This window comes from Nerophis lumbriciformis, linkage group LG21 (assembly GCF_033978685.3).
Source record: "Nerophis lumbriciformis linkage group LG21, RoL_Nlum_v2.1, whole genome shotgun sequence".
Lineage (NCBI taxonomy): Eukaryota > Metazoa > Chordata > Actinopteri > Syngnathiformes > Syngnathidae > Nerophis > Nerophis lumbriciformis.
In genome coordinates this window covers 42,458,352-42,485,389 of record NC_084568.2, presented here as the reverse complement: position 1 = coordinate 42,485,389, position 27,038 = coordinate 42,458,352, and the positions used below count along the sequence as shown (strand labels likewise).

Sequence of the window (27,038 nt, the reverse complement as noted above, 5' to 3'; positions counted from 1 at the left end):
CTGACATCAACTCCAAAACTGGACAGATCAGCTTTCAGGAAAAGAGCGCGGATGAGGGTATGTCTACAGAATATATTAATTGATGAAAATTGGGCTGTCTGCACTCTCAAAGTGCATGTTGTTGCCAAATGTATTTCATATGCTGTAAACCTAGTTCATAGTTGTTAGTTTCCTTTAATGCCAAACAAACACATACCAATCGTTGGTTAGAAGGCGATCGCCGAATTCGTCCTCGCTTTCTCCCGTGTCGCTGGCTGTCGTGTCGGTTTCGCTTGCATACGGTTCAAACCGATATGGCTCAATAGCTTCAGTTTCTTCTTCAATTTGGTTTTCGCTACCTGCCTCCACACTACAACCATCCGTTTCAATACATGCGTAATCTGTTGAATCGCTTAAGCCGCTGAAATACGAGTTTGAATCCGAGCTAATGTCGCTATAGCTTGCTGTTCTTTCCGCCATGTTTGTTTGTGTTGGCTTCACTATTTGACGTCACAGGAAAATGGACGGGTGTATATAACGATGGTTAAAATCAGGCACTGTGAAGCTTTTTTTTAGGGATATTGCGTGATGGGTAAAATTTTGAAAAAAACTTCGAAAAATAACTGGGAACTGATTTTTAATGGTTTTAACCCTTCTGAAATTGTGATAATGTTCCCCTTTAAGAACTTGAAAATTTCCCGGTTTTCCCGAAATTCTGTAATACAATTTCTCAATTAAAAAACAGTTTCTACTTCAACATTTCTTAATCGATTTAAACAATTCCAACATTCATGCTATTAATCATTTTCAAAAAAAAATCCCGCTTTTCCCCAAATTACCAGGAAGTTCCCAATTGAAATGAATGGGACATTTTTTCCAAGTTGCATAATTCCCACATTTTTCAACCGATTTAAACCATTCCACCTTCAACACATTTAACTCATCCTGGACATTCAAACTAACTTTCTTAAGTTCCACACCAAATTCTGTTTTTTTCCTGGAAATTCAAATCATTCCAACATTCAAACTACCGATATTCTTACATTCATACTACATTGGGGCGGTATAGCTCGGTTGGTATAGCGGCCGTGCCAGCAACTTGAGGGTTCCAGGTTCGATCCCAGCTTCTGCCATCCTAGTCACTGCCGTTGTGTCCTTGGGCAAGACTCTTTACCCACCTGCTCCCAGTGCCACCCACACTGGTTTAAATGTAACTTAGGTATTGGGTTTCACTTTGTAAAGCGCTTTGAGTCACTAGAGAAAAGCGCTATATAAATATAATTCACTTCACTTCACATTCGGTCAGCATTTCACTTCAACCTCAGCATTGGAGCATTGACACCATCTAGTTAAGAAGGCCATGCTTCCTCTACTTATTTTTTTTAATTAAATCAACACAGAAAAAAACACACGATACACTTTCAACTAGTGCATCATCCCAAAAAAAAACCCTTCCTCCCCCATTCACACTCATACACACCGACTCACACAAAAGGGGTTATTTCTTTCTGCTACCAATATTCTGGTTCCCACAACATGGACAACACTTCTGCAAGGGACACAATCCCTGAAGCACACTTGATTGTTTGTGCTGCTGGTCCACTAACATTTTCACTTAATTACTTTTTTTTTTTTTTTTTATGTAATTATTTTTATATTGTTTTACTTTCTTTTTTATCCAAGAAAATATTTATTTATCTTATCTAAAAAAAAAGAAAAAAAAAAGAAAAAGGACCTTATCTTCACCAGACCTGGTTGTAAATGAAATTAGCTTCGTTTAAAGTTTTTTTTAAAACCAGGTCCAGTCCAGATAATGTCCAAGTCGGGTTCAGCAACACACACCTTTATTCATGTACACTGAAAAAATAAAATAAAATAAAATAATAATAATAATAATAGAAACATTTTGGAACACAACAGATTGCATATAAACAATAAACAAAATTACAATTTTAAAACAAACAAAAAAAAAATGTATGTACAGTCCAGATTATGTTCAGGTCACTAAAAATTAGGGAATACAACAACAGATAGCATATAATCTATAAATATAATTACACTTTCAACATAAGCCTTTGAGGACTTCCCATCTTTTTTTGTTTTTTGGTATCATTATCGTTTAACCATGTACAGTGGGGCAAAAAAGTATTTAGTCAGTCACCAATTGTGCAAGTTCTCCCACTTAAAATGATGACAGAGGTTTGTAATTTTCATCATAGGTACACTTCAACTGTGAGAGACAGAATGTGAAAAAAAAATCCAGGAATTCACATTGTAGGAATTTTAAAGAATTTATTTGTAAATTATGGTGGAAAATAAGTACCGGTATTTGGTCAATAACAAAAATTCAACTCAATGCTTTGTAATATAACCGTTGTTGGCAATAACAGAGGTCAAACGATTACTATAGGTCTTTACCAGGTTTGCACACACAGTAGCTGGTATTTTGGCCCATTCCTCCATGCAGATCTTCTCGAGAGCAGTGATGTTTTGGGGCTGTCGCCGAGCAACACGGACTTTCAACTCCCTCCACAGGGAGTAGAAGTTTGCCAGAGCGCACATGGATGATACAGCAGAGGATTGGGAGAATGTCATGTGGTCAGATGAAACCAAAATAGAACTTTTTGGTATAAACTCAACTCGTCGTGTTTGGAGGAAGAAGAATCCTGAATTGCATCCCAAGAACACCATACCTACTGTGAAGCATGGGGGTGGAAACATCATGCTTTGGGGCTGTTTTTCTGCTAAGGGGACAGGCCGACTGATCCGTGTTAAGGAAAGAATTAATAGGGCCATGTATCGTGAGATTTTAAGCCAAAACCTCCTTCCATCAGTGAGAGCTTTGAAGATGAAACGTGGCTGGGTCTTCCAGCATGACAATGATCCCAAACACACCGCCCGGGCAACGAAGGAGTGGCTCCGTAAGAAGCATTTGAAAGTCCTGGAGTGGCCTAGCCAGTCTCCAGACCTCAACCCCATAGAAAATCTGTGGAGGGAGTTGAAAGTCCGTGTTGCTCGGCGACAGCCCCAAAACATCACTGCTCTCGAGAAGATCTGCATGGAGGAATGGGCCAAAATACCAGCTACTGTGTGTGCAAACCTGGTAAAGACCTATAGTAATCGTTTGACCTCTGTTATTGCCAACAATGGTTATATTACAAAGCATTGAGTTGAATTTTTGTTATTGACCAAATACCGGTACTTATTTTCCACCATAATTTACAAATAAATTCTTTAAAATTCCTACAATGTGAATTCCTGGATTTTTTTTTCACATTCTGTCTCTCACAGTTGAAGTGTACCTATGATGAAAATTACAGACCTCTGTCATCATTTTAAGTGGGAGAACTTGCACAATTGGTGACTGACTAAATACTTTTTTGCCCCACTGTAACTTTCTAAAGTTAAAAAATACTGAATAAATGTTTTAAAGAAAGTAATACTAAGTGAATATCTGTTTTTGGCCTTAAAAATAAACCTTTTACCGAGTACTATAATTAAATTGATTAAATCATGATTGTCAATGAACTCTCCCAAAATAACAGCAACCACATCAAGCTTCATAAACAAAGCAATCCTTAAACACATTTTTTCAACTTCCACCCAAAAAGAAGACACAGTATGACAATACCAAAACAAATGCAGGGTGGATTCAGACTCCTGACAACAAAATCGGCAGTCATCTGACTCTGTCATATTCCATCATTTTAACATTTTCCCCGTGGGTAAGAAGTTATAAATAATTTTAATTTGAAAATAACGATTTTGCACATCAATAGTAGTTTTATAGATTAGTTTGAATATGGCATCCCACGGCAACGGGCAGTCAAAAAAGTCCTCCCATTTTCCAAATGTGTTGTATGGGGCAGATTTCTTTATTAAATAAAACATATATTTTCTATTTATTTTAGTTCCTTTTTGCCAACTCGAATTTCTTATTAGAGGTTTACAAACTAATAATTTAGTAGTTCCATAATGAATTATTTGTTTCCATCTTTTCCCAATGACTCCAGTTAGTTGATGAAATGAAAAGCTTGAACAAGCATCACCATACATAGTTATAAATTCATCATACTTCATAATCTCTCATTCTCAATGATAATATCATTGACAAAAATGATTCCTCTTTCAAACATATTTTTCCAAAAGAAAGGCTTTCCATCTATTACAATATTAGAGTTCATCCAAATTCAAATGACCATTTCTTGCTCACTGTTCCATTTGCCCGCACAGAACTGGGAAAAGGGCTTTTGTTTACCCTGCTCCTTCTTACATGGATGGATGTTGCAAAAAGACTGGAAATTAAATGAACTTATTTCATGGAACGCTTTTAAGTCCAGATTGAGAGCATTTGAGATGATGTTTTTAAATTGTAACCGTTGTTCTTAACATGTATGACATGTATTAGTATGTAACTATCTTTTGCTGCCTCTTGCTTAAAGCTAAATGCTTTAAAATGTAATATAGAAAATAATCGGTATCAGTATTGTTTTTTTTATTAAATCAACATAAAAACATAAGATACACTTACCGTATTTTCCGCACTATAAGGCGCACCTAAAAACCACAAATTTTCTCAAAAGCTGACAGTGCGCCTTATAACCCGGTGCGCTTTATATATGGATAAATATTAAGATTCATTTTCATAAAGTTTCGGTCTCGTAACTACGGTAAACAGCCGCCATCTTTTTTCCCGGTAGAACAGGAAGCGCTTCTTCTTCTACGCAAGCAACCGCCAAGGTAAGCACCCGCCCCCATAGAACAGGAAGCGCTTCTTCTTCTACTGTAAGCAACCACCCGCCCGCGTAGAAGAAGAAAAAGCGTGCGGATATTACCGTACGTTTCATTTCCTTTGTGTGTTTACATCTGTAAAGACCACAAAATGGCTCCTACTAAACGACAGGGATCCGGTTCATGAAAAGACGCAATCTCTCCATCCGCACACGGATTACTATTTCACAGCAACTGATATTCCTGTGAACCGCACTGTGGATACAACGGGAGCACGTACGGTGAATATTCGCACCACAGGGAATGAGAAGTCATCCTTCCCTGTGGTTCTAGCTTGCCATGCTAATGGCCAGAAACTTCCACCCATGGTGATATTCAAAAGGAAGACCTTGCCAAAAGAGACCTTTCCAGCCGGCGTCATCATAAAAGCTAACTCGAAGGGATGGATGAAGAAAAGATGAGCGAGTGGTTAAGGTAAGTTTAAGTTTACGCGAAGAGGCCGGGTGGCTTTTTTCACGCAGCTTCGTCCATGTTGATATACGATTCCATGCGCGCCCACATCACGCTGGTTTTAATATATTATTAAAGTTTGACTGACCTATTTGACTGTTTTTTTGACATTCCTTTAGCGCAGTTAGATGCGGCTTACAACACGGGGCGGCTTATAGGTGGACAAAGTTTTGAAATATGCCGTTCATTGAAGGCGCGGCTTATAACCCAGGGCGCCTTATGGTGCGGAAAATACGGTACAATTAGTGCACCAACCCAAAAAACCTCCCTCCCCCATTCCCACTCATTCACACAAAAGGGTTGTTTCTTTCTGTTATTAATATTGTGGTTCCTACATTATATATCAATATATATCAATACAGTCTGCAAGGGATACAGTCCGTAAGCACACATGATTGTGCGTGCTGCTGCTCCACTAATAGTACTAACCTTTAACACTTCATTTTACTCATTTTCATTCATTACTAGTTTCTATGTAACTGTTTTTGTATTGTTTTACTTTTTTTTATTCAAGAAAATGTTTTTAATTTATTTATCTTATCTTATTTTATTATTATTTTTTTAAAGGACCTTATCTTCACCATACCTGGTTGTCCAAATTAGGCATAATAATGTGTTAATTCCACCACTGTATTAGGGATGTCCCGATCCAGGTTTTTGCACTTCCGATCCGATACCGATACTGACCGATACTGGCCTATCCGAGCATGTATTAAAGTTTAAAGTTATTTAGCCTACTTAGTTGTCAGAATCATGTTGAAAAGGGTTTTAGTACTCTTGATAACAACTAGCCAGCTGAATTAGGGGAGTTTGAATAATACACAATGGTTGGTAACAAGAAACTGACCTGTTTATTCAAGGATAAACACAAAATAGACAAAATGATACATGACAAACAGAAATGGCATCATTGAACTAGGGCTGGGCGATATGGCCTTTTTTTAATATTGAGATATTTTAAGGCCATATTGCGATACACGATATATATCTCGATATTTTGCCTTAGCCTTGAATGAACACTTGATGCATATAATCACAGCAGTATGATGATTCTATGTGTTTTGATTGATTGATTGAGACTTTTATTAGTAGGTTGCACAGTGAAGTACATATTCCGTACAATTGACCACTAAATGGTAACACCCCAATAAGTTTTTCCACTTGTTTGATTCATGATACAGATATATACTATCAGATATATACTATCATCATAATACAGTCATCACACAAGATAATCACATTGAATTATTTACATTATTTATAATCCAGGGTGTGGAGGGGGGCGCCGGATGTAAGTGTCAAAAAGACAACTAAAAGAGTTTGATATGAGAATAAATCTAAAGTTAAAATATAGGGTAGAAATGCACCCATTTGCAGGAAATGTAGTCTTGATTTTCAACATTTTCTTTTAAGGCTTGCATGTCTACATTAAAACATTCTTCTTCATACTGCATTAATATATGCTACTTTTAAACTTTCATGCAGAGAAGGAAATCACAACTAAAAAAAATCACTAATTTTTTCATACGGTGTTGATGTGGAAATGTTTGCCTCAGCATTTTGATGGTGTGGACGTGTGACACCGAATGGAGATAAGCGTCTCGACAGACGTCACAATATTTGAACAATGATGACGAAAACTGTTTTCTCTGTCGTGTCGGTGTGTGGAAAATTGTTATGCGCTTATTTTTTTATTTGATTTTGTGCGTAGCATCTAATTGCTATGCGCAGAGGACGCTTAAACAGTGCGCAATTGCACAAGCGCACACCTTAGAGAGAACGTTGGTCACACGGCTGCGCTAGCATCACAGCTAATGTTAGCAATGCTGCTACCTCTCTGCTCGGGGAGGACGTATACGTATGTGACGTATGACGTGACAGTATGTGACGTGTGACGTGACAGTATGTGACGTATGACGTGACAGTATGTGACGTATGACGTGACAGTATGTGACGTATGACGTGACAGTATGTGACGTATGACGTGACAGTATGTGACGTATGACGTGACAGTATGTGACGTATGACGTGACAGTATGTGACGTATGACGTGACAGTATGTGACGTATGACGTGACAGTATGTGACGTATGTCGTGACAGTATGTGACGTATGACGTGACAGTATGTGACGTATGACGTGACAGTATGTGACGTATGACGTGACAGTATGTGACGTATGACGTGACAGTATGTGACGTATGACGTGACAGTATGTGACGTGTGTAAGAAGGTGCGCTTGCTGTCTGTGAGAGGGAGACACAGGAAAGAGTGAGAAGAACCTGTCGTGTAATGCCAGCAGCTAAAAGCAACTGTGTTAGAATCCACAGACCTGTGGATGTGTTGAAGGTGTGCTGGAAAATGCGGAACGGAAATTATAGGGAGCAGCAGAAAAGTGGAATGTACTATTTAAATAGGTGCGTTGGAAAACACGGAGCAGAGGGTTTTTTTTTAACTGGATCTGGATCGGCATTTTCCCTTGCCGATACGCATTTTTTTGCAAATATCGGCGGCCGATCCGATCCAAATATCGGATTGGGACATCCCTAGACTGTATATATCGATATTGGTTGATATCGGTATTGGTAATTAAGGGTTCGGTCAATATCGGAATATCGGCAAAAAGCCATTATCGGACATCCCTAGTTTTTATTCAATGTGAGTATCCTGGTTAAATTAAAAAACAAAAAATGACTTAACTGTTTTAATTCAACTGTTCTTTTAATTTGCCTATGTTTTGTACAGCACTTTGTGATTGTTATAAATCAAATGTGCTTAATGTGCAAATGTTGCCTACCTCATCACACATCTGCATGCTGAGAACCAAGGTCATGAATCCAGTGGATGGGTAGGTGCCGGTCTTTTTCAGCCAAATTTCATGGACGTACTTCATGAAGGCGGGGTTGAGGATCATCACCTGGAAACACACGTGTCGTGCTCAGGTCTTTAAGCGACAAACAAGGTGCGGTACTTGATTGGCAGAACTCACCAAGTCCTTGTTGCCTCGCTTCCCTGGGTTCTCCTTGCCGTCTTCTCTTTAAAAGGTTGAGCACAGCAGCACATATCACTCGTGACAATCAACAGTTGCGCTTATTGCCTCATCTTTTAACTCCCACATGACATGAGTCATGCAAATCACAAATATTCACACACACAATAGAAATTTGTGATAAAGATCAGGTTTGCATTGTTATGTTAACTTTTATCTCTACAATGTGATGTGAGGACACATGTTCACTACTTTATTCTATTTAACTGACTGTTATTTTTCATTAATTGCTTATAGATATAAATTGTTCAAGGTGAACATCAAAAGTGTTGATCACTATATGCAGGTTGGCAAACATTTTGAGTCAGGCTTTGCGTTAAATATCTTGTCTTTGCAGTCTATTCAATTGAATATAAGTTGAAGAGGATTTGTTGTACCGTATTTTCCGCACTATAAGGCGCACCTAAAAACCACAAATTTTCTCAAAAGCTGACAGTGCGCCTTATAACCCAGTGCGCTTTATATATGGATAAATATTAAGATTCATTTTCATAAAGTTTCGGTCTCGCAACTTCGGTAAACAGCCGCCATCTTTTTTCCCGGTAGAACAGGAAGCGCTTCTTCTTCTACGCAAGCAACCGCCAAGGTAAGCACCCGCCCCCATAGAACAGGAAGCGCTTCTTCTTCTACTGTAAGCAACCACCCGCCCGCGTAGAAGAAGAAAAAGCGCGCGGATATTATCATTTCCTTTGTGTGTTTACATCTGTAAAGACCACAAAATGGCTCCTACAAAGCGACAGGGATCCGGTTCATGAAAAGACGCAATCTCTCCATCCGCACACGGATTACTATTTCACAGCAACTGATATTCCTGTGAACCGCACTGTGGATACAACGGGAGCACGTACGGTGAATATTCGCACCACAGGGAATGAGAAGTCATCTTTCACTGTGGTTCTAGCTTGCCATGCTAATGGCCAGAAACTTCCACCCATGGTGATATTCAAAAGGAAGACCTTGCCAAAAGAGACCTTTCCAGCCGGCGTCATCATAAAAGCTAACTCGAAGGGATGGATGAAGAAAAGATGAGCGAGTGGTTAAGGTAAGTTTAAGTTTACGCGAAGAGGCCGGGTGGCTTTTTTCACGCAGCTTCGTCCATGCTGATATACGATTCCGTGCGCGCCCACATCACGCTGGTTTTAATATATTATTAAAGTTTGACTGACCTATTTGACTGTTTTTTTGACATTCCTTTAGCGCAGTTAGATGCGGCTTACAACACGGGGCGGCTTATAGGTGGACAAAGTTTTGAAATATGCCGTTCATTGAAGGCGCGGCTTATAACCCAGGGCGCCTTATGGTGCGGAAAATACGGTATTCTCTTTTTATTTACCATTTACACAACTTCACTGCTTTTGTAGTTTGTATTTTTCCTTTATAATGTCCCTTTGTTGGTGAAAATGTATTTCCCTTGATCTCTCTCATGTAAGCGTCAGGTTAACCGTGAGAAAGAGTCGACAATCTACCTGGGAGTGAAGGCCTTGAGCAGCCACAGGAGGTCCTTGATCTTGAATGGGAAGAAGACCAGATGTGTGGCGTTGTCCAAATACTTGGCACTCTCAGGATACATGACGTGATGAGTCGTCTTGGTGCCCACGTCTTCCTCGTAGCCTCCGGTGCGCCCGCCGTTCATTCTAGTCGCCACATCAGTCATTACATACGCTCGTTTACAAGTATGGAGGTGGGCGGGGCTACCTGATCACGATGTGGTGGTAATCAATTAGTGGTCCGTAGTGCGAGCCTTTGAGGTTGCCTGAATTGCCCACCACCGCACACGACCTGCAGCGGTCGGGCGACGCCGCCTCCACGTCAGGCACGGGTGGAAAGATGGTGAAGAGTTTGTTGACGGTTTCATTGAAGAAACTGAAGGGTCTCTTTTCCCCCTGCAAGCGCTGACACGTAGAAAACGACAATCAGATGTCCGTTAAACAAATGAGTCCACTTATAGCCTTCAAAATTAGAAAGCATTTAAGCGTATCTTTGTTAAACGGCATAATCGACAATATTTGTCATTGTCGACATCACTTAAAGCAGGGGTGTTCATTACGTCGATCGCGAGCTACCGGTCGATCTCGGAGGGTGTGTCAGTCGATCACCAGCCAGGCATTAAAAAAATAGTCCTAAAAATGAGCGATCATAAATCTTCACTATGACGTCACTTTCGTCACTTGATTGACATTCACGGCACCCGAGGGCCTTTTGAGATGACGCTGGCTGCTGCCAGCTCATTAAAATTACCGACTGGAAGGCGAGAAACACTTTATTTCAACAGACTCTGGCGCCGTACCTGTCGTCAAAACTCCAAAGACCGACTGCACAGTTGCACAGTTGCGCTAACAAAATAAGAGTCTCAGAAAGCTGGCGTGCACAAGCTAGCAAGCTACGGAGTTTGCCGACAATGTGTTTCTTGTAAAGTGTATACAAAGGAGTACGGAAGCTGGACAAATAAGATGCCAAAAACCAACCACTTTCATGTGGTATTGGACAGAAAGGAGGACTTTTTTTCTCCTCCATTTGAAAATGCGGACGTTATCAGCACCACTGTCTGATTCCTATCAATGCAAGTCATCAGAATCAGGTAATACACCAACTTATATTCTTGTCTTCATGAAAAAAAGGAATCTATATGTGTTAAACATGCTTGTATTATCATTAAACACCTTTAACTTATTAACAATATTAACTGTATGTGTTAAACATGCTTGTATTATCTTTAAACACCTTTAAGCTGTTAACAATATTAACTATATGTATTAAACATTCTTGTATTATCATTAAACACCTTTAATTTTTAACAATATTAACTATGTGTTAAACATGCTTGTATTATCATTAAACACCTTTAACTTATTAACAATATTAACTATATGTGTTAAACATGCTTGCATTATCTTTAAACACCTTTAACTTGTTAACAATATTAACTATATGTGTTAAACATGCTTGCATTATCATTAAACACCTTTAACTTGTTAATATTAACTATATGTGTTGAACATGCTTGTATTATCTTTAAACACCTTTAAGTTGTTAACAATATTAACTATATGTATTAAACATGCTTGTATTATCATTAAACACCTTTAATTTTTTAACAATATTAACAATATGTGTTAAACATGCTTGTATTATCTTTAAACACCTTTAACTTGTTAACAATATTAACTATATGTATTAAACATACTTGTATTATCATTAAACACCTTTAACTTGTTAACAATATTAACTATATGTATTAAACATGCTTGTATTATCATTAAACACCTTTAATTTTTTAACAATATTAACTATATGTGTTAAACATGCTTGTATTATCTTTAAACACCTTTAACTTGTTAACAATATTAATTATATGTATTAAACATACTTGTATTATCATTAAACACCTTTAATTTTTTAACAATATTAACTATGTGTTAAACATGCTTGTATTATCATTAAACACCTTTAACTTGTTAACAAAAACATATATTTCATAAATAAGTAAATATAAATTATATATATGAATGAGGTAGATCCCCACGACTTGATCAATTGAAAAGTAGCTCGCCTGCAGAAAAAGTGTGAGCACCCCTGACTTAAAGGTTGTGCCAGACCTAGGCCACATGCGGCCCGTTAAGATGTTCAATCCGGCCCGCTGGACATTCTACATCATTTTTTTAGACCTTTAACATGGAAACTGTCGCCGCCATTATGATGTGCACATCCCTCTTACACACATGTAAGAAGGATGTGTGCTATGGCTATGAGTTGTTTTTTCCCTGGGCTTCAGTCAAGACCCCCTCTCCAGGGGCCCAGGCTTTGTTTTTTCTCACCCACCCCAATGTTTACCTGTATCTCACCTTTTTTGTAAGGGGCGCCGGAAGTTGGCAGACCCGTCAGCGATCCTGTTCTGTCTCCCTGTAATGTTTGTCTGATCTTGAATGGGATTGTGCTGAAAATTTTAATTTCCCCTCAGGGATTAATAAAGTATTTCTGATTCTGTTTTTAAATGACCGTAAGTCTTGAACTATAGAAAGTATTTCAATGGTCAAAATCTGTGCTTTTGAGTGATATTTGAGTTATTATTCTGTGTCACAGCAGCTCAGACCAGGAACAAAGCAGAGTGGGCGGGTTTTGTTTTCAGAGCAGTTTACACTTTGCATTACGGCTGGGCGATATATCGATATACTCGATATATCGCGGGTTTGTCTCTGTGCGATATAGAAAATGACTATATAGGTGATATTAAAGTAAACGTTCTCACGCAGTTGCTTTTAGCTGCTGGCATTACACTACATGCGTTTCTCACTCTTTCTTGTCTCTCCTTCTCACAAAGACTTAAAACAAGCGCACCTTCTTACATACGTCACGTGTGCAAAGTCACACACTCCCGCGGAGGTAGCGACATGGTAACATTAGCTGTGATGCTAACTAAGGCTGAAACGACGCGTCGACGTAGTCGACGTCATCGGTTACGTAAATACGTCGACGCCGTTTTTGTGCGTCGGCGCGTCGCATATTTACGTCACACTACTGTCATGGCGGAGCGCAAAGCAGACGATGCGAGCGAGGGGAAAAAAGCACGCCAAAAGTCGTCAAAAGTGTCGGAGTATTTCAATAAACGGCCTAATGTTGTTGTATGCACACTGTGTCGAGCGGAAATGGCCTATCATAGCAGCACAACGGCTATGAACGAACATTTGAAAAGAAAACCCCCGACAGCGTTCTTGCCATCACCATCAACAAGTCAATCGTCCGCGTGCGTATACGTTGTCATTATTACACAAAAACATGAATGTGTCATTTGTATCTGCGTTGTAAATTCATAAACTAAAGCACCGTTTTGCTCTGAGAGGCGCGTTTGGCGTGCCTGTTCAGTGTTTACAAAGACGCGCTCCTCTTTAACGCTGTGGAGAGGCGGCGGCGGCGAGCGAGCGGCGAGGCGGGGCGCGCCGGGAGCGACGCCGCAAGAGACAGGGGACGACGAGCGAGCGAGGAAGAGGAGCTGAAAAGCGAGGAAAGAAAGAGAAAAGAGTTGGAAGAGAAAAGACTTTGTGTAAAATTAAAAGATTGTAAACCTGGCAAAGCCGTCTGGCGTTCAGTCTGTCGGCCCTGAAAGAACCCCACGGCACAAGACGTGTCACAAACGCTAACGTTAATTAGTTGTGCAAATACCTTTTACAACATTAACAGTTACATATACTATGTACAAACCAACAATTAACTTTCACTTTAATCATACTATCATTGTTGTGTTATTAAGCAAAATAAGCAATACTTTTACTTTTGTTGAAATGTTTACACTGTACACTTTTTTGTATTGGATGTTTAGCTTTATTTTTGCACATTTTAGCAAATAAGCAATACTTTTACTTTTGTTGAAATGTTTACACTTGTTACAGAATATTTCCGTTTTGCACTTTTTTGTATTGGATGTTTATCTTTATTTTTGCACATTTTAAAGCAAAATAAGCAATACTTTTACTTTTTAAATGCTTACACTATTCCAGAATATTAAGATTTGCACTGGATGTTTACTTTTATATTTGCACATTAAAAAGCAAATAAGCTACTTTTAATTTTGTTAAATGTTAAAAGTTTTAAATGTTTACATTGTTACAGAATATTTTGTCATGTTGTTGTCAATGTTGACTGAGTGGCCATACTTTTTTTTTTGTAAATAAAAGCCATGCCTTTTGAAAAAACTGGCCTACATTTATTTTTTCCTCTTCATTTTAAATTAAAAAAATAATCGGTAAAAGAAAAAATAATCTATAGATTAATCGAAAAAAATAATCTATAGATTAATCGAAAAAATAATCTATAGATTAACCGATTAATCGAAAAAAATAATCTATAGATTAATCGATAGAAAAATAATCGTTAGCTGCAGCCCTAATGCTAACGGTGCGGTGCGGGTGGTAATACGAGAGAGAGAAGGTGCGAATCTGGTAACAAATGAAGGAAGAATTAATTCCCAAGAAAAACAGCAGGGGGTCCATTGTCTGGCGGTGGTTTGGCTTCAAGCGGGAAGATGTTGAACAGACAACCGTAATATGTCAAGTATGCGGCCAAAGCGTTGCTACAAAAAGTAGCAGCACTGCTAATGTAGCATCATTTGAAAAGTCACCCGCTAGAGAATGAAGAGTGCTTGAAACTCTGCATGTCAACATCTCCGTTCGGTGCCACACCAACAAAATGCAGAAGCAAACATTTCCACATCAACACCGTATGAAACAAATAGTCAACAACAGAAGGAGACAACGTCCGCAGGAACCTACCACATAGCGAAGGACATACACTATTTGATTTCCTATAATGCAGATCTTTTTTATTTGACACTTATTGAAATATCTTGTGTGACATCATGCACAAAAGTGCACTTTATTTGATTTAAACTATTGTAGTGGCGTTCTGTACAAAAAGTGCACTTTAAATTAGTGTCATCTTAGTGACATCATGCACAAAAGTGCACTAATAGCTTGTTTTAAAATGTCTCTGACAATCTTGCACTTTCTGTTTTGGAAATGACATGAATGTTTGTGCCACTGCTTAATAACTCTTTAATAAATACACTTTTACTTGTGATTTCCCTCTCTGCATGAAAGTTTAAAAGTAGCATATATTAATGAAGAAGAATCATCATACTGCTGTGATTATATGCATCAAGTGTTCATTCAAGGCTAAGGCAAAATATCCACATATATATGGTGTATCGTCACATGGCCTAAACATATCCACATATTAATAAAAGGCCATATCGCCCAGCCCTACTTTGCATTCATATTTTGCCGTTTTTTTACATTTTTGTTGTGTTTTGCTTGATTGTAAAAGATACACAACTATCAAGGAGCTGGTTTGACAAGTAAAATATCTTCATATGTTGTTAATATTCAGTGTAGGGCTGCAACTAACAACTAATTTGATAATCGATTATTTCTGTCGATTAGTCGATGAATAATCGGATAAAAGAGACAAACTACATTTCCATCCTTTCCAGTATTTTATTGGAAAAAAAACAGCATACTGGCACCATACTTATTTTGATTATTGTTTCTCGGCTGTTTGTAAATGTTGCAGCTTATAAAAATTGAAAATAAAAAAGTAGCCTCTCACTGGATCGGTTCGCAGCCGAGTGTGAAGCGACTGGGATAAGAATCAGCACCTCCAAGTCCGAGTCCATGGTTCTCGCCCGGAAAAGGGTGGAGTGCCATCTCCGGGTTGGGGAGGAGATCTTGCCCCAAGTGGAGGAGTTCAAGTACCTCGGAGTCTTGTTCACGAGTGAGGGAAGAGTGGATCGTGAGATCGATAAGCGGATCGGTGCGGCGTCTTCAGTAATGCGGACGCTGTATCGATCCGTTGTGGTGAAGAAGGAGCTGAGCCGGAAGGCAAAGCTCTCAATTTACCGGTCCATCTACGTTCCCATCCTCACCTATGGTCATGAGCTTTGGGTTATGACCGAAAGGACAAGATCACGGGTACAAGCGGCCCAAATGAGTTTCCTCCGCCGGGTGTCGGGTCTCTCCCTTAGAGATAGGGTGAGAAGCTCTGTCATCCGAGGGGAGCTCAAAGTAAAGCCGCTGCTCCTCCACATCGAGAGGAGCCAGATGAGGTGGTTCGGGCATCTGGTCAGGATGCCACCCGAACGCCTCCCTAGGGAGGTGTTTAGGGCACGTCCGACCGGTAGGAGGCCGCGGGGAAGACCCAGGACACGTTGGGAAGACTATGTCTCCCGGCTGGCCTGGGAACGCCTCGGGGTCCCACAGGAAGAGCTGGACGAAGTGGCTGGGGAGAGGGAAGTCTGGGCTTCCCTGCTTAGGCTGCTGCCCCCGCGACCCGACCTCGGATAAGCGGAAGAAGATGGATGGATGGAAAAGTAGCCTCTGCCCATAGCATAGATCCAACGAATCGATGACTAAATTAATCGCCAACTATTTTTATAATTGATTTTAATCGATTAGTTGTTGCAGCCCTAATTTTATTGTTCATAGTTAATATTGTAAATCCCACTTTCTTTATTTTCATGTACACTTTGGGTGTCCCATTCAGTAAAAAAACAGTAAAATTCCATTCCGTTTTTTGAGGTGGTCTGTCATAACGTTTTTAGAACTATCGGACATTGGGATTTTTGGTATTAGTGTTCCTGAAAAAAAGGGACCCAAACATACATATTGTACAGCAGATTTTTACAGCTAAATGTGTACATATATACATGTGTACATACATATACACACACATACACCTTGGCCCCCCCCAGACACTTTTTTTTCTCTAAATATTTGCCAAGCTCTGCATTATGCCTATTGGTACCGTATTTTCCGCACTATTAGCCGCACCTAAAAACCACAAATTTACTCAAAAGCTGACAGTGCGGCTTATAACCCGGTGCGCTTTATATATGGATTAATATTAAGATTCATTTTCATAAAGTTTCGGTCTCGCAACTACGGTAAACAGCCGCCATCTTTTTTCCCCGTAGAAGAGGAAGTGCTTCTTCTTCTACGCAAGCAACCGCCAAGGTAAGCACCCGCCCCCATAGAACAGGAAGCGCTTCTTCTTCTACTGTAAGCAACCACCTGCCCCCATAGAAGAAGAAGAAGCGCGCGGATATTACGTTTCATTTCCTTTGTGTGTTTACATCTGTAAAGACCACAAAATGGCTCCTACTAAGCGACAGGGATCCGGTTCATGAAAAGACGCAATCTCTCCATCCGCACACGGACTACTATTTCACAGCAACTGCCTAAAGACTTTCAAGAAAAGCTGGCTACTTTCCGTGCATATTGTAAAAACAAGATAACTGAAAAAAAGATCCGGCCAGAGAACATTATCAACATGGACGAGGTTCCACTGACTTTTGATATTCCTGTGAACCGCACTGTGGATACAACGGGAGCACGTACGGTGAATATTCGCACCACAGGGAATGAGAAGTCATCCTTCACTGTGGTTCTAGCTTGCCATGCTAATGGCCAGAAACTTCCACCCATGGTGATATTCAAAAGGAAGACCTTGCCAAAAGAGACCTTTCCAGCCGGCGTCATCATAAAAGCTAACTCGAAGGGATGGATGGATGAAGAAAAGATGAGCGAGTGGTTAAGGTAAGTTTACGCGAAGAGGCCGGGTGGCTTTTTTCACGCAGCTCCGTCCATGTTGATATACGACTCCATGCGCGCCCACATCACGCTGGTTTTTAATATATTATTAAAGTTTGACTGACCTATCTGACTGTTTTTTTGACATTCCTTTAGCGCAGTTAGATGCGGCTTATAACACGGGGCGGCTTATAGGTGGACAAAGTTTTGAAATATGCCGTTCATTGAAGGCGCGGCTTATAACCCAGGGCGGTTTATGGTGCGGAAAATACGGTACTTGTTCTTGTGTATTTGGGATCTGCATAAGTCCCTAAAACGTAAAATCCCAGCATGGAGGCTGTTTGTAATTTTTCCAATTTGTGGCCAAAAGAGCCAGTTTTCCATTCCTTTTGGAAGAGAAAACCGAGGTTCCACTGGTTCTCTTCAGTGATGGATTACAAAAAGCAGAAAAAGATGATATATAACAACAAACACTTACCTTCCACCAGTTGAAATCCTTCTCAAAAACGGGGTCCCGCTTGGACAAGAAGGGCTTGGGCGCCGCGTCCAAAAGATCCTTAAAGCCCTGGTCGCTCTCGTTCAAACATTTTTGGCAGTTGCATGACTTCAACTCAAGCGACCAGGGCAAAAACAAAGCCGGCAGATTCCATTTGGCCGTATAGAGCGCACCCATGGCCGTCAGACACAGCAGGGTCACCACCACCCAGGTCTTCATTACTGCGGACAACGAGGGCCTGCAAGACACGACAGCCTCAACTTGGAATAGTCACGAGTGAAGATGATTGATGGATGGTCCTGGGTCCTACGGGGAAGCCACTCCTCGGCTTGGCATTGGGACTATTGTTGGCTCCTATCAACACTAAAACCTGTTCTTGGAGGTCCAGCACCCTGGAGCAAGTCCAACAGATGAACACAAAAGGGAGCAGAGACAAGGTGATTCACTGTTGTTTTAACAAAGTTATATTTAACCTCAAACTCCTGTGTGACCCAACAATGCATGTTTGTGCCACGTCAATAAACCACATTTGGACGCAACTTATGCCAACTCAAACACTCCACAATAAAAACATGTTCTACAAAATGTATATAAATATATATATATATATATATATATATATATATATATATATATATATATATATATATATATATATATATATATATATATATATAAAATATAAAAATTTATTTTGACACTTTGGTACTTTCCTAAAAAAAGGGGACCACAAAAAATGTAATTATTGTCTTTATTTGAACACAAAATGTTAGTGTACATGAAACATATGTTTATTATTGTCATTTAGTCTTTAAATAAAATAGTGAACATACTAGACAACTTGTCTTTTAGTAGTAAGTAAACAAACAAAGACTCCTAATTAGTCGTATGCAGTAACATATTGTGTCATTTATACACCTATTATTTTGTACACATTATGAGGGACAAACTGTAAAAATGGATTATTAATCTACTTGTTCATTTACTGTTAATATCTGTTTATTTTCTCTTTTAACATGTTCTATCTACACTTCTGTTAAAATGTAATAATCACTTATTCTTCTCTTCTTTGATACTTGACATTAGTTTTGGATGATACCACACATTTGGGTATGGATCTGATACCAAGTAGTTACAGGATCATACAATAAAATATAATACCTAATAAACCAATAATAATATGGTTAAGAAATACTGATGTAAAGGGTAGGTGTCGCGCTGTTTTCTCTTTTAACATGTTCTATCTACACTTCTGTTAAAATGTAATAATCATTTATTATTCTCTTCTTTGATACTTGACATTAGTTTTGGATGATACCACACAATTAGGTATGGATCTGATACCAAGTAGTTACAGGATCATACATTGGTCATATTCAAAGTCCTCATGTGTCCAGGGACATATTTACTGACTTTATAAACATAATATGAATTTTTTTTAAAAAGGAAAACATTTTATTTGACTAGGTTGTACTGCTCTTGTACTTGGTATCATTACAGTGGATGTCAGGTGTAGATCCACCCATGGCATTTGTTTACATTGTGACGGCGGTGAGCTATTGTATCCTCCTACGGTGTGTAGTGAAGCCTGTTTAGCTATTCCTCGTCCTCCAGTGATAATGTTACATGTAAGAAACTTACTTTATTTGTCGCCATGGAGACCAGGATTAGTGATTTGGAAGTAGCTAAAACACTGTGGATGGATGTTAGCCGTTAGCTAGCCATGTCTTAATGCAGCTCTTCCTGAGGGTGTTTCAGTGTTATAACTTCACCTTTACTTTTTAAGCCAAAATGCATCCATTTTCCCTTTTCTGTCTATACACTGTGTCTGCTTGTAAGTACTCTGTGTGTGCGCGCTGCCGAACATGCTCGTCTGCTCTTAAAACCAGCAATGCCACTACGTGACGACGCGCCGTCATGCTCCTTGAAAAAAAAAAAAGGGGGAGTGGGGGAGAACTGGTACTTTTTTAGAGGCGGTATAGTACCGAATATATGATTCATTAGCATTGCGGTACTATACTAGTACCGGTATACCGTACAACCCTCATACATACATTTGAAAATCTGAAAATATACAGTTTTCCTAACATCCTTTATGGTGGACATGAAATGGGCAATGACAAAACCTCCTTCGATCAAAACGACAACTGAATATTTTTTAGTTGCGACTTATATATACATTTGTCACTTAGTGTTTCACGCAAGATGGCGACATCGTGGGTAGCGCTGTTTTCAGAGTTCAACTGAGTTGGTGTTGTTTTCATCTCCACTATACACCAATACTCACCACACATATCCCACTTTATTGTTTTCATCACCACAATACACCAATACTCATCACGTACAACACATATCCCACTTTATTCACATTTTCGTATTGAACAAGTACTCGCGTCACAAAACTGACTACATTTTGGTAGGTTTACACTCCCTGCAAAACATGTTCAGTGTTGGAATAATTGTTTGTAAGTTATCACAAAAGAAACGTTGTATTACATTATGTTCCTGATAAGAAGATGAAGGCTGTCTTTCGAGGCCTAACAAGAGGAAGAAGGCTCGTGAAACTCCACTGTGATTTCAACACGGACAGATGGCAGGATCTGCTCAACTTCCAGAGGAACTCTCTTTGAAGTGTTAAACGAACTCTCTTTGAAGTATTTCACAAACTCTCTTCCAACTATTTGGTAACCGAGGTCAACGCTATTTACGACCCGCTGCCCTCTTGAAGTCGCTGTGGTCAGGAGACGGGAGGGGTTATCCATTGTCCTCCAACACCTGCCCCAGCTGGATCCAGGAAGAGCCCAAGCCCGAGACATCCTCTTCTTGGTCTTCAATGTGACCGAAAACAATGACTGTTTTACATACTTCCCATTCCTGCTGTGACATGTGTTGGTGCGTGAACATTGAACATCTAAATAAAAGAGGAGACGAAAACCTTCTTCGTCAGAGCGTGGTGCAGGACTGTACAGAGAGTGCAGTGGCCATGTCTCTCCTCAATATTGAGTCCAAATTGAATTCTGTCTCTGTTTGATTCCTTGCCTTTTGTCTTGTTTAATAGATGTCCTCAGTGTTTGAACGTGACATTCAGTGAGTAAATTATTAATTGGAATCTCTATTATAATATCAGAAGTGTATTTATCTAAATCTGCCAAACAACCTTTAAATTGGTCAATTCACCCCCTATTTTTATGGACTGGCCAATTGCATGGTCACTTATTTTGTGACTCAGCTTTGTTGACTCACATTTGTTGTAATTTATGTTTCTATTGAAATTTTTATGAATTAAATCAATAAATTCACTGTAAATGTGAAACCACTTTTTTCCCATGTTTCTTTTTTTTTTTTTGCAAGCTTCCAATGATTCCAACCTTTTCAAAATGGGCTAAATATTATGAAAATATATGACATTTAGACCAAAAAGGTCACACCTAAAATCTAGAATTAAAGCAGTTGACCATAAATTCATGCATTTAACCACTTTTAATAATCCATAACTTTGATATTTAGCACAGAAAATTATACTTTTATCACTGCAATCGTCTTCACAGGACCTATCTGATAATAGCTTCAAATTACGTTAAATTAACTTAAAAAAACACTTTGTAACAAAAAATGATGAACATTGAACGAAAAGAAAGAGGTTAATGATCCGTGTTTCTGTTATAACTTCACCTTTAGTTTTCACACCAAAATGCGTCCTTTTCTGTCTGCACCCTGTGTCTGCTTGTAAGTACTCTGTGTGTGCGCTGCTGAACCTGCTCCTCTGGTCTTAAACCAGCAATGTCACGACGTGACGGCGCGCCGTCATGCCCGTTTTAGAGGCTGTATAGCACCGAATATGATTCATTAGTATCGCGGTACTATACTGGTACTGATATACCGTACAACCCTCAGACATACATTTAAGAATCTGAAAACATACAGTTTTCCTAACATCCTCTGCGGTAGACATGAAATGGGCAATGACAAAACCAAGAAAAGTCTTACTCCTCCGATCAAAACCGTCAAAAAGACAACTGAATACACCAATACTCACCACACATATCCCACTTTATTGTTTTCATCGCCACAATACACCAATACTCACCACGTACAACACATATCCCACTTTATTCACATTTTCGTATTGAACAAGTACTCGTGTCACAAAACGGACTAAATTTGGCAGGTTTACACTCGACAAACCTCCCTGCAAAACATGTTCAGTGAGTAAATTACTGGTTTAAATGTAACTTAGATATTGGGTTTCACTATGTAAAAGCGCTTTGAGTCACTAGAGAAAAAAGCGCCATATAAATATAATTCACTTCACTAAATTGTTAATTGGAATCCCTATTATAATATAAGAAGTATATTTATCTAAATCTGCCAAACATCTTTTAAATTGGTTAATTCACCCCCTATTTTTTATGGACTGGCCAATTGCATGGTCGCTTATTTTGTGACTCAGCTGTGTTGACTCACATTTGTTGTAATTCCTTTTTCTATTTAATTTTTTATGAATTAAATCAATAAAAAATGCACTGTAAATGTGAAACCTCTTTTTTTTTTCCCCTGTTTTTTTTTTTAGCAAGCTTTCCAATGATTCCAAGCTAGGGCTGCAACTAACAACTAATTTGATAATCGATTAATCTGTCGATTATTACTTCGATTAATAATCGGATAAAAGAGACTAACTACATTTCTATCCTTTCCAGTATTTTATTGGGGGGGAAAACCAGCATACTGGCACCATAAATATTTTGATTATTGTTTCTCAGCTGTTTGTACATGTTGCAGTTTATAAATAAAGGTTTATAAAAAAAAACATAAAAAAATAAAATACAAATAAAATGTAGCTTCTGCGCATGCGCATTGCATAGATCCAACGAATCGATGACTAAATTAATCGCCAACTATTTTTATAAACGATTTTAATCGATTAGTTAGCCCTAATTCCAACCTTTTCAAAATGGGCTAAATATTAAGAAATTTATTACATTTAGACCAAAAAGTTCACTCCTAAAATCTAGATTTAAAGCAGTTGACCATAAATTCATGCATTTAACCGCTTTTAATAATCCATAACTTTAATATTTATCACAGAAAATGATACTTTTATCACTGCAATCGTCTTCACAGGACCTATCTGATAACAGCTTCAAGTTACGTTGAATTAATTTAAAAACATTTTGTAACAAAAATAATGAACATTGAACGAAAATAAAGAGGTTAATGTCCGTGATTTATAAATATAAAACAATAAGTAGCTAGTATTAATCAGTGTCAATTATTATCTATTGTACTAAAGTTAGACAAAATGGCGTCCTTGTTTGTTTGTTAAATCTCAGTTTGCATCTTAATCGACTCAAACCATCATTTCCCATCTTTGCTATATTAAAGTGAACATGTTTTCAAAGATACTGTCTTACCTGCCGAGAGATGAGGAGTAAAACAGGTAAATAAGTGAAGTAGATGACGATGGCGGGAAGTAAAACAAAGATGGAGGGAAGTGATGATGTGGAAAAAAAACAACTAATTCCAACTCCAGGAGATTACAAAAGTTATGTGTAAGGTTCCACGCAAACGTCTGGTAGGACAAAGGTGTGACAAAATCCACCGCCGCCAGGCTCATCTTCCACGCTAATTACCTGCCGACAACAATGCTCTCCTCCCACAGGTGTCGGCCTGAGGCTTTAGTTTCCACCCTTTCAAAATAAAAGCGCGGGTTACCTTGGTGTCCGTTGTCAAGTGCCAGCGACTCGTGTATATTCCAGCCATTACGGTAAAGACGTGTGGGGAAATAAAATAAAATAAAAAAACTCAGGGTTCACATACAACAAGCATTGCGGTAATGACAGATTTGGAAATTAAATAAAGATTTTTTTCGGCCTTTTTATTGGTGTGAAACGACTTTTTTCTACTACTTGACTCCAACTTGAATTTAATTTAATGCAGTTTGTAGTAAAATCAAAGTAAAAAAAAAAGTATACATAAACGTTAGAAATGCTTTAAAATGTAATATCGGAAGTTATCAGTATCGTTTTTGTTTATTGTCGGTATCGGTTTTTAAAATTATTATTTTTTTTTTTTAATTATTAAATCAACATAAAAAACACAAGATACACTTACAATTAGTGCACCAACCCCAAAAACCTCCCTCCCCCATTCACACTCATTCACACAAAAGGGTTGTTTCTTTCTGTTATTAATATTGTGGTTCCTACATGATATATCAATATATATCAATACAGTCTGCAAGGGATACAGTCCGTAAGCACACATGATTGGTCCACTAATAGTACTAACCTTTAACACTTCATTTGACTCATTTTCATTCATTACTAGTTTCTATGTAACTGTTTTTATATTGTTTTACTTTCTTTTTTATTCAAGAAAAAGTTTTTAATTTATTTATCTTATTTTATTATTATTATTATTTTTTTTAAAGGACCTTATCTTCACCATACCTGTTTGTCCAAATTAGGCATAATAATGTGTTAATTCCACGACTGTATACATCTGTATCGGTTGATATCGGTATCGGTAATTAAGAGTTGGGCAATATCGGAATATCGGATATCGGCAAAAAGCCATTATCGGCATACTTGCCAACCTTGAGACCTCCGATTTCGGGAGGTGGGGGGTGGGGGTGGGGGCGTGGTTGAGGGCGTGGTTAAGAGGGGAGGAGTATATTGACAGCTAGAATTCACCAAGTCAAGTATTTCATATATATATATATATATACACAGGTAAAAGCCAGTAAATTAGAATATTTTGAAAAACTTGATTTATTTCAGTAATTGCATTCAAAAGGTGTAACTTGTACATTATATTTATTCATTGCACACAGACTGATGCATTCAAATGTTTATTTCATTTAATTTTGATGATTTGAAGTGACAACAAATGAAAATCCAAAATTCCGTGTGTCACAAAATTAGAATATTACTTAAGGCTAATACAAAAAAGGGATTTTTAGAAATGTTGGCCAACTGAAAAGTATGAAAATGAAAAATATGAGCATGTACAATACTCAATACTTGGTTGGAGCTCCTTTTGCCTCAATTACTGCGTTAATGCGGCGTGGCATGGAGTGGATGAGTTTCTGGCACTGCTCAGGTGTTATGAGAGCCCAGGTTGCTCTGATAGTGGCCTTCAACTCTTCTGCATTTTTGGGTCTGGCATTCTGCATCTTCCTTTTCACAATACCCCACAGATTTTCTATGGGGCTAAGGTCAGGGGAGTTGGCGGGCCAATTTAGAACAGAAATACCATGGTCCGTAAACCAGGCACGGGTAGATTTTGCGCTGTGTGCAGGCGCCAAGTCCTGTTGGAACTTGAAATCTCCATCTCCATAGAGCAGGTCAGCAGCAGGAAGCATGAAGTGCTCTAAAACTTGCTGGTAGACGGCTGCGTTGACCCTGGATCTCAGGAAACAGAGTGGACCGACACCAGCAGATGACATGGCACCCCAAACCATCACCCAACCATGCAAATTTTGCATTTCCTTTGGAAATCGAGGTCCCAGAGTCTGGAGGAAGACAGGAGAGGCACAGGATCCACGTTGCCTGAAGTCTAGTGTAAAGTTTCCACCATCAGTGATGGTTTGGGGTGCCATGTCATCTGCTGGTGTCGGTCCACTCTGTTTCCTGAGATCCAGGGTCAACGCAGCCGTCTACCAGCAAGTTTTAGAGCACTTCATGCTTCCTGCTGCTGACCTGCTCTATGGAGATGGAGATTTCAAGTTCCAACAGGACTTGGCGCCTGCACACAGCGCAAAATCTACCCGTGCCTGGTTTACGGACCATGGTATTTCTGTTCTAAATTGGCCCGCCAACTCCCCTGACCTTAGCCCCATAGAAAATCTGTGGGGTATTGTGAAAAGGAAGATGCAGAATGCCAGAGCCAAAAACGCAGAAGAGTTGAAGGCCACTATCAGAGCAACCTGGGCTCTCATAACACCTGAGCAGTGCCAGAAACTCATCGACTCCATGCCACGCCGCATTAACGCAGTAATTGAGGCAAAAGGAGCTCCAACCAAGTATTGAGTATTGTACATGCTCATATTTTTCATTTTCATACTTTTCAGTTGGCCAACATTTCTAAAAATCCCTTTTTTGTATTAGCCTTAAGTAATATTCTAATTTTGTGACACACGGAATTTTGGATTTTCATTTGTTGCCACTTCAAATCATCAAAATTAAATGAAATAAACATTTGAATGCATCAGTCTGTGTGCAATGAATAAATATAATGTACAAGTTACACCTTTTGAATGCAATTACTGAAATAAATCAAGTTTTTCAAAATATTCTAATTTACTGGCTTTTACCTGTATATCCTGAAAATATGCAAAAAAAACTGTGTTTAGATAATTGATACTTCAAACTTGCATAAATAAATATTAAGGAATATAACATAACTTGGCTTCTGAGAGCTTCAAAATGTAATGAATAAAATGCTAAAGTTGATGATAAACAAGCAATTATTTTAATAATTAATTATGGTCATTTTAAATGAATTATTATGATAATTTAAAATTAATTATTTCAAATATGTTTATTTTAATGTATAATTCTAATGCCTGGCCGTAATAAGAAGTCAGAAAAAATACAATTAATTTTGATGTTTTTAGCAAAATATAGTAAAAATTTATTTAGTTTTTTTTTTTTTAATTAATAAATATATTTATTTGTAGGTAAGATAAACATAATAATACAATTTATCTCTAGTCTGGATGATTTATTTCTTGTCACCGAAAAAAGGCTGTCCTCACTCAGGTCTGCATGGAGCTGGAGGGGGCGTGGCCTCCAGCTCCGGCTGAAAATCGGGAGATTTTCGGGAGAATATTTGTCCCGGGGAAGTTTTCGGGAGAGGCGCTGAATTTCGGGAGTCTCCCGGAAAATTCGGGAGGGTTGGTAAGTATGATTATCGGACATCCCTAATAAACGTCCTTCTTACCTTACAATATGAATGCATAGTATATGTATTATTTTATGTAGTTATCTATCAAATGTGTTTCAATTAAAAATATATTATATACTTGGCAAAAAATACTGACATTATTTCACATTCTCAAAGGAAGTTAAATCAGAGGTTTAAAATAATCATGTTTGATATTACATATTTGCCATCAAACTATTCCTGCTTTTGTTGTCCCCCTCAATCTCTCATGTGTAATATTTCATATCTCAATGAGGGCCAAGTCAAATAATG

General features: G+C 38.5%; 1 protein-coding gene across 1 annotated transcript in view; it reads right to left on the bottom strand.

The window, feature by feature from the left end:
* Positions 1 to 23,513, bottom strand: part of LOC133620788 (CMP-N-acetylneuraminate-beta-galactosamide-alpha-2,3-sialyltransferase 1-like) — a 30,007-nt gene extending 6,494 nt beyond the window's left edge. Inside the window, exons 1-6 of the mRNA XM_061982344.2 lie at positions 23,252 to 23,513; positions 17,823 to 18,078; positions 9,963 to 10,159; positions 9,734 to 9,901; positions 8,208 to 8,253; positions 8,016 to 8,135 (exon numbers count right to left, since the gene is read on the bottom strand). Coding sequence (XP_061838328.2) covers positions 8,016 to 8,135; positions 8,208 to 8,253; positions 9,734 to 9,901; positions 9,963 to 10,159; positions 17,823 to 18,078; positions 23,252 to 23,454 — 990 coding nt within the window. The 5' untranslated portion in view covers positions 23,455 to 23,513. The remainder of the gene's footprint in view (positions 1 to 8,015; positions 8,136 to 8,207; positions 8,254 to 9,733; positions 9,902 to 9,962; positions 10,160 to 17,822; positions 18,079 to 23,251) is intronic.
* Between the last annotated feature and the right edge of the window lie 3,525 nt (positions 23,514 to 27,038).